We start from the raw sequence: 15,872 nt of genomic DNA, 5'->3' as shown, positions 1-15,872 counted from the left end.
TAACAAAATTAATCACTCACCTCCCGGAACTGGTGGGATGGTGAATGAGAGAAGTAGGCTGCAATCCTGTACTTACCAGGGAATAAGCCTCACGTAACTCAGTGGGACTTACTTCTGAGTAGACATTGTTAATGTACATCACTAGAGCACTTGCGGTGCAATCCTATACAAGCCTACTCAGAAGTAAGACCCATTGATTTCAATGGGGCTTACACCCAGGTAAGTGTGTGCACAGAACTGCAGCTTTAAAAGTGCTAATAGAAAATAATAATAATAATAATAATGATAATAATAATGATGATGATGATGATAATAATAATAGAGTTACCTTAGAGCAAGAGTGGGTAGCTTATGGCCCTCCAGAAGTTTTGGCCTACAACTCCCATCAGCCCTAGCCAGTAAAGCCAATGGTGAGGGATCACTGGAGTTGTAGGCCAAAACATCTGGAGGGCCACAAGTTTCCCACCCCTGCCTTAGAGGATTCTGCAAGACTAAACAAATGAGGCTGAGAACAGTAAAGAGAAAAGGAAAAGAAAATGACCCCAAGGAGAACGCACTGAAATATCAAGAATGTGTTATTTTGCCATGAAAACTGAAAACTGCAGGAAACGAGAGGTGCTGCTCGACACTTACAAAAGTGAATATGAAACATTCTGTGGTTTTAGCACAGTCCTGATCTATGACATTGTGATGAAATTTAGAGTACATATATAGAAAGCGGAATGAAATGCTCTTTCTTGCCACAAGAGGGTACCCATATTAGCCTTCCAGAAAGCAAACAGTTTGCTCCAAAGGCAGATTGTTCGCATTATTCCAACCTCCTAGAGGGAAACAGTAAACATTGGGCACAATCAAAAGGTGCTGTTTGGCTGCGATTCAGAAGTAAATGGAAACAATAAGTCAAACATGGAAAGTAGCAGCAAGTTTCATCAGACCTTTAACAATATCAATGGCTCAAAAAAGCAGGGCTGGGCTTCCTGTTTATCACTTCCACAATAAGGAAATAACTTATTACAGGATGGAGGGCCAAAGTGGTTCTGATGATGCCTAGACCTACGCTGTTTTATAGTAGTATTGAAGTGTACTGATAACTGCTGGGGACATTATACATTCGATATACCTCTTCTGTAGTCTTATTTCATGCTTTTTGTTCCATATACTGCAACAAATGTAACTGTGTGTCCTACGAGCTACAAATGTGCAAGAGAGATATAGCGTTACCACGATGGGATCGTTGTGATATGACACAAGGTGTAGATCTGGCCAATATTTGTGCTTTTAAACACAGGGCTGTTTAAATGTACACATGCCCAGTCCTCTCTTAAGCACATGGGACAGAGGGCTGGTGGTATCAGGCAAAGGAAGAAGTAGCAAGGGAACAGACCATCACTTTAATTTGCAAATTGGATTTGGTGGGCATATGGCACTCACTCCTACTATGATTCATAACAGGAACTTATTATCCTCAGAAGAGGAAACCTTTTTAATTCTTGATGCATGGATTTGGAAACCATAGCAAAACTATTTGGGGGACACATTTCAGCTGAAATAGTCATGGTTATTACCCCTCATGTTATGTCAATCACACCTAAGTCTCATTTGATTGCTTTCAATGAGATGTAGTCATGGTTAACTGTTGCTACATGTACTCAATGAGTTTTGCTTTCTGCTCTTTTTAAACTTTTATTTATGATCCTTCATCATTTCTGCTCCAGCCATCACATTTCCAAACTGATTTCTGCACCAATAAGAACTAGAAACATGCTCTTCAGAATTGAAAACTGGGATTCTCAGGAGTCCAGGAAGAGCCCATGGGCCATGCAGGATATGCCCCATGAAAAAATCAACAAGACATTTGTGAAATCATAAAGAAACTATACAATACATTGGCTTTTTTTTTGCTTATTGAAGCTTCAGCATTTTTTCACTTAAATATCCTCACAACACACTAGAATATACAGCACAAGCATGGTCCAAGCTTGACTAATTGGACTAAACGTTGAATACGATGACTGTCAGACTGTCCTTAAATAGAAAACACGGTATGGAATGGTACAATTAGGATCAAGAATCAAGCAGATTTTTTAAAATGCATCTAAACAGTGTATAACTTACTAAAATCACTTTTAATCATTTCCAGTCTCAGCATTTCATATATATATAAACCTGTATTAATTACCAAATCCAAGACTGATTTCCTTTTCCTTAGGTCCAAACAAAAGAATGCTGCCTTGAAAGACCGAGGGTGAGTTTTCCCCCACCCCCATCAAGAAATAGCAGTGTGCCTGGGGACACGGTAATGGTCAGGTTTGATGCGTGCCTTCTTCTCTTGTGGATTGGCATACTTCCACTTGGATGGAGACATCTTCCGCTTTTTCCTCTTCTTATCAGTGCACCACACTTTTTCACAGTACTCCTCCACTCTCTGGAAGTTGCCATAACCTATTAGCTGCAGGAATTCCTTGTACCATGGCCTTGAGCCCTGCGGGATGCTACTCTGTGCAGGACACGGCATCTTATGAGAGACATCCTCCTCATAGTCCTTGCTGAACATGTCTTCTACACGCTCTTCTTCCACAACTTCAAGTGTGATTTTTCTTACTGTATGAACGATGCTTTGTTCCACTGTCTGGCAGAAATATGTCCCAGCATCCATCCTGTGCAGCCTTAAAAATAAGAGGCCAAGGTCTACTTTGAGTACCCTGTCATCAGTCTTCACCTGAGCACAGGACAAAGAGGAAATCATATTATCCAATGAAAATAAAGCAAGAATATAATACGATCATAAAAACATTTTTTTTCCATTGGATAATTGTGAGAACTTTTTTGGGGGGATAATTATTAAGAATTTAATACGATCATAAAAACATTTTTTTTTCATTGGATAATTGTGAGAACTTTTTTGGGGGGATAATTATTAAGAATTTAATACGATCATAAAAACATTTTTTTTTCATTGGATAATTGTGAGAACTTTTTTGGGGGGATAATCTGATTATTATTAAGAATTTTTGGATAATCATATTATCCAATGAAAATAAAGCAAGAATGCAATATGATCATAAGAACTTAAACAACAACAACAACACAGAATAACCAATATATTCTGATTATATATTATTCTGAATAACCAATGTATAGGTTATTCAGAATAATGAATAATCAGAATAACCAATTATTAACCAATTATTAACCAGTAACCAGAATAATCAACTATTCAGAATAATGAATAATCAGAATAACCAATGTATGTACAATATGATCCTAAGAACTTCTTTAAAATTTTAAATCAGAATAACCAATGTATGAGTCAGGGAAAGTCAGAGGTGACTCGGTCTAAGAGGAATTTAAAAAGTAAGGACAGGATCACAAAATTATGTAGTTTGACTGATTTCTCGTGAAAGGCTGGAAAGCATATCAAGGGACATGGGGGGGGGAAAGTTGGCGATTTCTTCAACATAGTGCAATCATGTTCATTTCAAACATCTTGGGGCACAATCCAGTCAAAAGCTAAGCATTTTAAGGTACCACTCATTTTAAGTGGTCCCCTTCATGGACCACTTGTTGTGGCGAAGGGGCTTGCGTAACTCAGTGAAGCTATAAGCTATGTCGTGCAGGGCCACCCAAGACAGACAGGTCATGGCAGAGAGTTCTGACAAAATGTGGTCCACTGGAGAAGGCAATGGCAACCCACTCCAGTAGGGATGTACGAATCACTTACCTGGTTCTGGTTGGGGCATCTGCTGGGGGGGGGGAGGCGCTCTGTCCCTCCCCCTGGAATCCACGACGGGGGGGGGAGGCGATCCGCTCCTCGCCCCCGGAATCCTCGATGGCTGCCTCCGCTCTGCAGCCAGGCCGCGGAGAAGCAGGCCAGGGCTGTCCGCAGCCAGATTTCCATCCGCAGACAGCCTGGTGTGGACGCAAATGGCGGCCGCTGTAGCGGCCGCCATTTGCATCCAGCCAGACAGCCATGATAGGCTACGTAAGAATTTATGTAGCCTATCATGGCTAACCTAAAAACAACAACAACAATGCAGCGTACACAAATGGCGGTGGCTACGACAGCCGCCATTTGTGTTCTCTATTTTTCGCCAATGTATCTTACGTAAATATTTATGTAAGATAAATCGGCGAAAAATAGAGAACGCAAATGGCGGCCGCCATAGCCGCCACCATTTGCATACGCTGCGTTGTTTTTTTGTTTAGGTTAGCCGTGATAGGCTACGTAAATTCTTACGTAGCCTATCACGGTCCAAGGATGGCAATGGCGGTGGCAGCAGCCCTGCCGCAGCCGGCCAGGAGACCAGCCGCTGGAGCTGCTGCCGCCGCATCCGCCCCAGGTAAGTGCCGTCCTGGGGGGATTCCGTGGGGGGGCAGGAGGCCGTTCTGCCACGGATTTCAGGGGGCCGGATTCTTTAGTATCCGGCCTCACTGGAATCCGTGGCGAAATTCTCCGCCATCCCTACACTCCAGTATTCTTGCCAAGAAAACCCTATGGAACATATCACAAGGCTAAAAGATATGACGCCAGATGAGCCCCTCAGGTCGGAAGGTGTCCAATATACTACTGGGGAAGAGCAGAGGGTATTTCCAAGTAGCGCCAGAAAGAGTGAAGTGGCTGGACCAAAGCCGAAAGGACACTCAGCTGTGGATGTGCCTGGTGGTGAAAAGAAAATCTGATGCTGTAAAGAACAATATTGTTTAGGAACTTGGAATGTAAGGTCAATTAATAAAAATTATTGAATTTTAGTCAATAAAAGGGTGGGAAAAGCAGTACTGGGGTACAATCTCAAAAGTGATAGAATGATCTCAGTACGAATCCAAGGCAAACCATTCAACGTTACAGTAATTCAAGTCTATGCCGCAACCACTGAGGCCAAAGAAGCTGAGGTTGATCGGTTCTATAAAGACCTACAACACCTTCTAGAACTAACACCAAAAAAGGATGTCCTCTTCATCACAGGGGATTGGAATGCTAAAGTAGGAAGTCAAGAAATCACCGGGATAACAGGCAAGCATGGCCTTGGTGTACAAAATGAAGCAGGACAAAGGCTAATTGAGTTCTGTCAAGAGAACACGCTGATCATAGCAAACACTCTTTTCCAACAGCACAAGAGGTGACTCTACACATGGACATCACCAGATGGTCAATATCGAAATCAGATTGATTATGTCCTTTGCAGCCAAAGATGGAGAAGCTCTATATAGTCAGTAAAAACAAGACGTGGAGCTGACTGTGGCTCAGATCATGAGCGTATTGTTGCAAAATTCCGGCTTAAATCGAAGAACGTAGGGAAAACCACTAAACCATTCAGGTATGCCCTAAATCATATCCCTTATGAATATACTGTGGAGGTGATGAATAGATTTCAGGGATTAGACCTGATAGACAGAGTGCCTGAGGAACTATGGATGGAGGTCTGTAGCATTGTTCAGGAGGCAGCAACTCAATCCATTCCAAACAAAAAGAAATGCAAGAAAGCAAAGTGGCTGTCTGAGGAGGCTTTACAAGTAGCTCACGAAAGAAGGGAAGCGAAAAGCAAGGGAGAAAGGGGAAGATATATCCAACTGAATGCAGAGTTCCAGAGAAGAGCAAGGAGAGACAAGAAGGCCTTCTTAAATGAACAATGCAAAGAAATCGAGGAAAACAACAGAATGGGAAAGACTAGAGATCTTTTCAAGAAAATCGGAGATCTCAAGGGAACGTTTTGTGCAAAGACGGGCATGACAAAGGACAAAGAAGGCAGGGATCTAACAGAAGCAGATGAGATTAAGGAGAGGTGGCAAGAATACACAGAAGAACTATACAGGAAAGATCTGAATGTCCCTGATAGCCATGATAGTGCAGTCACTGAACTTGAGCCGGACATCCTCGAGAGTGAAGTCAAGTGGGCCTTAGGAAGCATTAGTAACGACAAAGCTAGCGGAGATGACAGTATTCCAGCTGAGCTATTTAAGATCCTAAAAGATGATGCTGTTAAAGTGCTGCACTCAATATGCCAACAAATTTGGAACACTCAGCAGTGGCCACAAGACTGGAAAAGGTCAGTTTACATTCCAATTCCAAAGAAGGGCAATGCCAAAGAGTGTTCAAACTACCGCAGAATTGCGCTCATTTCACATGCCAGCAAGGTGATGCTCAAAATCCTACAAGCTAGGCTTCAGCAGTATGTGAACCGAGAACTACCAGAAGTACAAGCTGGGTTTCAAAGAGGCAGAGGAACTAGAGATCAAATCGCCAACATTCACTGGATCATGGAGAAAGCAAGAGAATTCCAGAAAAACGTCTATTTCTGCTTCATTGACTACGCTAAAGCCTTTGATTGTGTGGATCACAATAAACTGTGGCAAATTCTGAAAGAGATGGGAGTACCAGACCACCTTACCTGTCTCCTGAGAAACCTGTACGAGGGTCAAGAAGCAACAGTAAGAACCAGACATGGAACAACTGATTGGTTCAAAATTGAGAAAGGAGTATGACAAGGCTGCATATTGTCGCCCTGCTTATTTAACTTATACGCAGAGTACATCATGAGAAACTCCGGGTTGGATGAATCACAGGTTGGAATTAAGATTGCCAGCAGAATTATCAACAACCTCAGATACGTAGACAATACCACCCTAATGGCAGAAAGTGAAGAGGATCTAAAGAGCCTCTTGTTGAGGGTGAAAGTGGAGAGTGCAAAAGCTGGTTTGAAACTCAACATTAAAAAAACGAAGATCATGGCATCTGGCCCCATCACTTCCTGGCATATAGAAGGGGAAGAAATGGAAGCAGTGACAGGTTTTATTTTCTTGGGCTCCAATATCACCGCAGACGGTGACTGTAGCCATGCAATTAAAAGACGCATGCTCCTTGGGAGGAAAGCGATGGCAAAGCTAGACAGCATAGTAAGAAGCAGAGACATCACCTTGCCGACAAAGGTCCATATAATCAAAGCTACTGTTTTCCCAGTAGCAACGTATGGCTTTGAGAGCTGGACTATAAGGAAGGCTGAGCGCCGAAGAATTGATGCTTTCGAACTGTGGTGCTGGAGAAGACTCTTACGAGTCCCCTGGACTGCAAGGAGGTCAAATCAGTCCATCCTAAAGGAAATCAATCCTGACTGCTCATTGGAAGGACAGATACTGAAGCTGAAGCGCAAATATTTTGGCCACCTAATGCAAAGAGAAAAGTCATTGGAAAAGACCCTGATGCTGGGAAAGATTGACGGCAAAAGGAGAAGGGGACGGCAGAGGATGAGATGGCTAGATAGCATCACCACTGCAATGAATATGAACTTCAGCGCACTCCGGGAGAGAGCGGAGGATAGGAAGGCCTGGCGTGCTATGGTCCATGGGGTCAGGAAGAGTCGGACACAACTTAACAACAATATTTTAAGTACGAGAGTTGCGCTTAACTTTCCCATTGAAATCAATGGGTCTTAGGATGATAGCAGAGGTGATCGCAGCAGTTCTGTGGCTCAGAACTGGGTCATTGCCAATTCTTTATAAAACGAAGAGAGGGGTTTGAAAGCACAGCACGACTGGTGAGAGGAAGAGGCCCTTTCTGATTTATTCCTTACACACATACCCTAAAATCACCTCTGCCCCATCATATTTCTCTCAGTTGGGTTCTATGATTGGAAGTCACCTGAGCTGGGAGAAAAATGGCTGGAGTTAAACTGTTTTCGGCTTTTCCCCAGCCATTTTTCTCCTTCTTGGGATTCCGTGACAAGAAATAACTCCTGCCAAGAGAAACATGGGGGGAGAAAGGCACTGGTAGAATGCAGCATTTTCTCAATATACTGGGCATAGCATATTTAGTACACTAGCGGTATTTTACTGCCTTCAGAATTCAGTACATTTTCAAGGCAATCCAATGGAAAAGATCTTGCACCACAGGAGTTTCCTCCAGGACCTCAGAGTATAACTGAGTTTCTTTTGTTAATCCTTCCTCATTTGCTTCTTACAATGTACATGATGGATTAGGTTCTTGTACGATAGATGCGGCCATCATATGAAACAGATGGCCACACAGCTCCTAAATGAACTCCTAAAATGCTCACTCAGCGTAGATTCAGACAACCCACTTGCAGTTATGATGTGCTAGCTTGGTTGTCTGAAACTGCTATCACAAATCACAGGAACATAATAACTTAAATGGGAAAGGAATACTCTTAGTTGTGTACATTCAGAACAAGATTGCTACATATGACCCATTAATTTAGATTATACATATGGAGCATAGGGAGCTGCCTTCGATGGAGTCAGGCCATTGGTGCAGCTAGCCCAGTATTGTCGAAACTGACTGGCAGCAGCTCTCCAGAGTTTCAGGCAGGGGTGTTCCAGCCCTACCTGGAGATCCTGAGGATTGAACCTAGAATCTTCTGAATGCAAAGCAGGGGTTCTAACGCTGGGCCACAGCCCCTCCATGTGATATGGGTCAAGCATGAACTTTGGACTCACATGGCTTTTCCCAAGGTGTATACAATCTTCAACATGAATCATGACTGGCACATGTAAATGCCATCCTTTATCTGTAGTGGATGTGTTATGCTAGTGTGTACTATGTGCATAAAGGCCCTGCCCAGAAAAGAACTTTGGGAGCTCATCAAAGCCTGCCTAAAAGGAGAGGTGGGCTTTATTAGTCTTTTAATTATTACTCAGCTTGGAATGAATCAGACCTGGAGGATAACTGCCAGCTTCCCCTATGCTGAAGTTGCTCCATTCGCTTGCATGGGAGGGAGAAGAACCATGCAGGCCCCAGTCCAAGGGTAGGAGAAGGTCCACTGATCCTCACCAGGCCTCCCTCCTTCCCCATTATACTAGGTCCCTGCAGAGTTCCCCCCACCCCTTGCAAGCTAATGGAGTGTGTTCAGGTCTATTAGCTTGCATGAGGAGGAGGAAACTCCTTAGGAAGATGGGCAAATAATTTTTTTAGGGCTCCCTCAGATTAGCTTGAAAACCTGCCCAATATCTTTCAATTTGGGGGAAAGATCTCAGGTAATATCCAAGTTATTCTGAGGCACGGTTTGGAGAGGCTGTCCATATACAGGGAGGATTCAGAAGCCTAAGTCCATCACCATGTACGTAACCTGAATGCCCTAATTTCAAAATACCCTTATCTGCAGATAGCGTAAGATCATAGAATCATAGAATAGTAGGGTTGGAAGGAGCCTACAAGACCATCGAGTCCAACCCCCTGCTCAGTGCAGGAATCCAAGTCAGAGCATATAACTCTTTAAAGACAGGAATGGGTGAATCTGTCAAGCTCAATCATGTTGAGATTCTCATTTTTCCACTGCCAAGTTTGTTCCACTTGCACGGGCTTTCTACCCATCCACCCCCACTCTGCACAGAAATTTGTGCACATTTTTGTGCACATTTTTCAAATGTATGCATTTTTCTATGTGCATTTTTCAAATGTACGCCACTTTCTTTGCACATGTTATCGAACGTCATGAATACAAGAGCATATGAAATAGATACAACAACCTGGTTAAGAAAGCTTTTACTCTTTAATTCAGTGAAAAGGTACCTCTTCCTTTCGGGTTTCATGCGCTCTCTGTACAAACCAGATCACTTCTGCTTGCAAGGTCCTTGGAACGCATTCCAGGAGAGTGCTGTTGTATTCTATTCCATACACCAGACGCTCTTCAATCTTATCCATGGATTCTCCTATAAAGGAGATAATACACAAAACTCTCTGAGATTTGTCATCCACACTGAGCTATCTCCAGACTTCTGGGGAAATCTTTGGGTTTCACCCTTCATGCACAAATAACCTTCATAGTAATTAATGTAGCAATTAAGAATTTACCAGTGGACTAATTCCTTATATTGCCATGGTCTCTGAGATCATAGCAAGTTACTCTTTGTTTTAAAGAACGTATGTACAGATTAGGAGTAGCTTCTCTTGTTGTTCTTTGGTAAAAAGTGCTACCAAAGGAGAACCTGACAAAAGGCTACTTCAAATATTGACTGGGTTTAATAAGTCACGGTGGCTTATTAACCACCCCCACGCGTGCCACTCAATTACTCTAATTACTCGCGGCTAAGCGTGGCTTGTTGTTACGTGCAAACCTGGTGAGGGTGGGTGGCTGGGGTGGTTAACAAAAGACCCAGAACCAACACTTGGTGGGGGTAATTAGGGAAATGAGCCAGCACGCAGCCAGCATCTGTAGGGGTGCTAACAATGCACTGTGGCTTATTAAGTGCCCTCGTGTTGTGCGAACTGGGACATTATGTTGTTTACATATGGATCCTGACACGCCCATTTTATAATATCTGAAAACTGGTATCTAATTATCCAGAGATCCAGATTGTGTGGAGAGCTCCCAAGGAGAGAGGAGGCTCTCCGCTTTGGACTGTTGCTCTCCACAAAGACAGGGTGACAAAACGTGGCAATGGAGAGGGGCAGGGGTTAAGAGCACTCCCTCCGCCTTGTATGTCAAGCCTATTCTGGTTTAGAATGCCTGAATAGGGCTACCATTAAAGAGAGTTGGGATCTTGAGACAGCACTTATATGAGTCCTAAAAAACATAGATAGATTATAGACAGACAGACAGATAGATAGATACTGTAGATAGATAGATAGATAGATAGATAGATAGATAGATAGATAGATAGATCGATAGACAGACAGACAGACAGACAGACAGACAGACAGACAGACGCATTTGCTATGAGCCTCTGGGGCTGTGATATTCTGGAACAAGTGGAAAATGCCCTTGACACTCCTTAGTTTGAATAAAGGGTGCAGGTGACTGATAAACAGCAGTCTCACAAAACTGACCCATAAAAAACACTTGCTCCTGGAGCACATCACATTTGTCACTGCAGAAAATGATACGTCTGTGGTCTCTTCTTGTGCCATAAATTGAGAAATGCTTATCACATGGGGCTTCACCATAATGTTGAGATTCCTCACCCACCTCCCAGCTACTGTTAGTTAGGAATGCTCAGAGGAGAAGCGTGGAGACTCAAGGCATGAGTGCAACTGCCTTTTGGATCAATTGTTTTTAGGACTGAAATTGATCAATGGTCTCTGCCCTTTATTTAAAGGTAAGCAACATCTACTGGCTTGCTCACTTATTCAAGAATATGGCAATCCTATTGAGCATAACAAAAGTTCCTCATTTTAGAATGCTGAGCTGCAGTTCCATGGAATAACTCAAAGGGCTCATCTAAACATTCTTTAATAGACTATCTGAAAATCTCAACTCCTTGTCCTAATCTTGTAGGGACAAGGCTCCATCTTGTGGGATTGAGATGTATCAGTGAGCTATATGTTTCAATCAAGTCAGATACTCAAATGCTTCAGCAGAAAGATGAACTTTCACACTCATGAGTTAAATGAAATCAGAATGACCAGCTCTAAATAACAAGCTTGGGCTTAACAGCTTTGCTGGATCAAGGCTTCACTGAGTTCCACTCAGCAAATTATTTCGTTATCCCGAGTCCAGAAATTATTCATCTGCTGATCTTTACAGAATGCAAAAACTTGCCAAAAGATCTTGCAGCCCCTTGCAAACTGCAAAACACATGGCACATTTTATAAAGTTTCTTTGCTGAAACAGGTCCCCCATACAGTGCTTTTGGCTTCAAATGTGTGATTGCATTGTTAATATGCTTTTTAACAATAATGCGAGATGGGGGTGATGTCTTTTGTCCCCGCTTTGTGATCATCATTTGGCAAAAGAGCACAAGAGGAGTAGAAAGCATGATGAACATTTCCTTTAAAAAAAATCACTAATCTACCACATTGTCATCCAAAGTTCCCGTGGGTGGCTTACAATCCTATCTAAAGTTTCAATGCATGCTATTTTACAATTAAAGCGAACAAGATGTTATATAACCTCCTGCCAATGTTCAGCATCCTACTCTTCAGAGAATTGTGTTAAAAACCTGAACAGTATGGAATTTCCTCACATCACAGGACAAATGTGAAAACTATTTGTGTTGTGAAGTATTTCCCTTCCACATACTAATCTGCCCTGCAGGAAATCAGTATTCTATCAAAGCTTCATCTGGCAACATATCTAGCAGAGAGAGAGAGAGAGAACATGATCTTTCTCCTTTAGACTTATTGGACCAGACCCACAAAATGATGACTGCTATCTACAGTAAATGATACACTTGGAAAAGGAATTAGTGTTGATGGTGACTAAAGGCTCAACTCCTGACTGCTCATTGGAAGGACAGATACTGAAGCTGAAATATTTTGGCCACCTAATGTGAAGAGAAAACTCCCTGGAAAAGACCCTGATGCTGGGAAAGATTGAAGGCAAAAGGAGAAGGGGACGGCAGAGGATGAGATGGCTAGATAGCATCACCGATGCAATGAAGATGAACTTGAGCACACTCCGGGAGAGAGCGGAGGATAGGAAGGCCTGGCGTGTTATGATCCACGGGGTCACGAAGATTTGGACAGGACTTAACGACTGAACAACAACAACAACAAAGGCTCAACTACATGTTATGTTAAAGACAGCTATGTCTTTTCCCCCCTTTTTACAATTGCGGGGGGGGGGGTGTCCAATTTTTATCAGGACCCTCCTGTGCGGGAAAGAGAGGTTTTATCCTTCCTTCTCTGTCTCCAGTTTTACTGATAATTCCTCCCTGCATGGGTAGGGGTTTAGAAAAAATTCCACATTTGTGCCAATGAGGACTTTTTTCCTAAGCCCCTTAGCTGTGCAGGATGGATATCAGTAAAATCAGAACTGGGGAAGGAAGGATTAAACCTCCTCTGGGTTTCCCAATCAGAACCAGATTCCCCAACAACTGTAAATAAAAATCCCAAACGGAGGGTGGGGGGGTGGCAGGGGTGGGGGGGAGCTGCTCGGTCTTTAAAGTAGTTGAGCCCCGAGAGTTGTAGGCAGAGATTAATTTAAGGCAGGTTCAAATATGAATACATTTGCTTTAGGACCCCATTAGCATGCCTCCATCCCCTGGACATATCTGAAAGAACAGAGGTCAGTCCCACCAGATTAACTTCCCATATATATTGCTCCTATGGTTCATTGTAAATGCAGAGTCTGTAATCTCTCTTGAAGCCTCATGTCAGGTCCTAGAACAGAGCAGGCAACTTGTGGCCCTCCAGATGTTTTGGGCTACAACTCCCATCAGCCCTAGCCAGCACAGCCAATGGCGGGCGATGATGGGAGTTGTAGGCCAAGACACCTGGAGGGCCACGAGTCTCCCAACCCTGTCCTAGAACATGTGATCAACAGAGGCACAGTTATGGCAAGGGTCTAGGCCCAGGAGTCCAACCCGAGATGGCTGAAACAGGGAGGGCAGCTGGTAGTTGTGAAGGCAAAGACAAAGATTTTGAAATAGACATGTGGGAAATCTGGTAGGTGGAGAGAGCAGCAGGAAATACTCAAAACAGGTAACCATATACACAACAAGGCCTCTTGCCCAGGCAAAGAACCAGGCCTGACCTGGAATGATTTGCAGCCAGGATTTTTACAAGGAACCAATAAGCTGATTTGGTTCTCGTTGCATGTGCGTGCATCCGTCCTATTCAGACCCCCGTGCTTAACCTGGGAGGATGGGGAGTGAAGCTAATGCAGGAGCGTGATTTCAAGGGCACAGCCCCTCTCCTCTGACTGCACATGAGTGCCCTACATGTGAGAAACAGGGGCTCCACATGCGAAAAGGATAAAGTTACATGATCCAGCAAGGCTGGATTGCAAACTTTACAAATTCAGCACGCTTTCTTGGGATATTGCAAGTGCTACCTGAACGCTTCACTTAAAAAAAAAAGTCTTTGCTAGACATATCTTTATGTCTAAGCAATGCCCTGAATCCGATCCTCAGGTTTCTAGCTTGGTTTATAAACTTATTTATAAAGATACTAGTCAGGAAAATAAACCTACACGCTCCGGGAGAGAGCGCAGGGCAGGAAGGCCTGGCGTGCTATGGTCCATGGGGTCACGAAGAGTCGGACACGACTGAACGACTGAACAACAACAACAAAGTCTACTATTAGTGTAGTGTAGGATAGTATAATAAAGTTAGCAGGGCTGCTCCTTGTTAAAGTATGTACTGTTAAACTCCATGTATTGACTCACTAAAATATTCTTAATGGATGGCATGAGAATTACCAAGGAATTGCTGGCCAAAGCACTGCTGAGCTGCATTTCCATGACGGACATCTTGTCTCCGGAAACGTCTAGGGAAAAGAAAAGCCATGTTTAAAAATACAGACACTCAAGCTTGTGAACAGGCTGAAAGGCTTCTCCCTGACATCTAGTTTTCTATGTAGAGGGACTTCTTCTTCATCATCATCAATAAGTATGGAGGAGCATCCCATCATGTGCATACCTACACACCTTTCAGTCTGAGTGGTACAGTCCAGACATAGGCATAGCATCTTGCTGAGAAGTGGGCCTTAGGCTGCATTGTCTGGTGGAAGGAACCATCCCCCTCAGGTTCAGACAGAGAGAGCACCTGAGATGGGAGTAGCCCTCCTCATGTTTATGGGGTATGTAGTACACCTGTACAGATGCAGGCGATTTCTTTAGTGTCTATTTAGTAAGCAAAACATTCTGCAATAGCTAGTGCCCTCTGTGGGACAGAGTAGGCTAACAATGTTAACTAATACATGCATTTTGCTGCCTCGCTTTTTTATTTGGACAATGGAAAAGCTAATAGATTCAGGGCCAGACTACACTTTCTGCTAATCACTTTGGTGAAGCTGCGTCTGCTGTTTTTCTTTACTCTTGTGTAAGCACATGCAGTCTGGATCTGCATCAGGACCATGGTGCTCCGAGAAAGGAGGGTTTAATCTTCCACCCACCCATTTTTCCCCTGAAATTCCACACCTCCCATGGGGGCTTGGAGAGAAAGCCTCTATTGATTTCAATGGAGACCCTTTTCCTTGTTTACCCCTCCGTCCTGTGTGCAGGGGGTGAGTTTTGGGGAAATGGGGGGAGGGAAGCTTAAACTTCCCCCATCCCGTTGGTGTTGCTCCTTCTTGCAGCCTGCTACACCCATGAGGCTGACCAGACCATGATCCCAGTCTGCCATGATCCCAGTCTGGATTGTGACCACACATGCTTACAAAGAGTAAAGAAAAATAGCCGGCTCAACTACTGCAATGCCATTAGCAGAGCGTGGAGGTTGGCCCCCAAAACTACCACTGTAGGTTGTTCAGTCCCCATTGAAATTAAGCTCAGGTTCATGTAACTTAACTGAATACATCCTCTTCCAGCTATGCCACCCTCCATCTTCTCCTCATCCTGTTGCCTGCTTTTCCTCCTGTCTGAATTTTAGACTGGCAACTCCTCAGGACCTGCCTTCTTGTTTGTTACTCTGTACACCACAATACACTTTGATGGCTCTAATAGTTGTAAGCAGATAAGAGATAACTCTGTCCGATTATTCTGTAGAATATCATCCATGCTGAACCAGTCATGCTACTAATGCCTAGTATTTATATTGCACTTCAGAGTGTTCAAACTGTTTCACATAATCCTCTCAGTAATTGTTAGAACAACCCTGTGAAGTAGGTCAATATCGCTGTCCCCGTACGCTGCTTATCCCCAGTACTATTTAATATCTACACGAAATGACTGCGTGAGGTCATCTGGAGTGAGGGGTCATCAGCAGGCTAAGTTCAGCTCTGTTTCCTTTCATCTAAGTCAGGTGAGGCAATGGAAGTGTTGCTCTGGGTCTGGGACCAGTAATGGATTGGATGAAGGCTAGTAAACTGAAGTTCAACCCATACCCATACATATATACACACACATCTATATATATTGCAGCTGGGTGGCTGAGGGTGAGAGAGAACAGCACGCCTAAGGCCACCTAGCATGTTTATGGTAGAAGTGAGAGTTAGTTTAACTAGGGACTTCATTGATCACAGCTCAGTCTTTAACTGTTAC

General features: G+C 43.5%; 1 protein-coding gene across 3 annotated transcripts in view; it reads right to left on the bottom strand.

Annotated features, from left to right (window-relative positions):
- Positions 1-549: 549 nt before the first annotated feature.
- SEMA3E (semaphorin 3E) overlaps positions 550-15,872 on the bottom strand; it is a 252,483-nt gene continuing 237,160 nt past the window's right edge. For 2 of the 3 annotated variants that reach the window (XM_084811194.1, XM_084811196.1), the window contains exons 15-17: positions 14,091-14,158; positions 9,521-9,660; positions 557-2,719 (exon numbers count right to left, since the gene is read on the bottom strand). In XM_084811194.1, the coding sequence (XP_084667320.1) occupies positions 2,267-2,719; positions 9,521-9,660; positions 14,091-14,158 (661 nt within the window). In that variant the 3' untranslated portion in view covers positions 557-2,266. Of the gene's footprint in view, positions 2,720-9,520; positions 9,661-14,090; positions 14,159-15,872 lie in introns of all 3 variants that reach the window. The other variant, XM_084811195.1, reaches the window with a different exon arrangement.

The sequence above is a fragment of the Heloderma suspectum genome, chromosome 7 (assembly GCF_057233095.1).
Source record: "Heloderma suspectum isolate Gila_16-S chromosome 7, 16-S_ref, whole genome shotgun sequence".
NCBI classification, from domain to species: domain Eukaryota; kingdom Metazoa; phylum Chordata; class Lepidosauria; order Squamata; family Helodermatidae; genus Heloderma; species Heloderma suspectum.
This window is presented reverse-complemented; position numbering and strand designations above follow the sequence as displayed.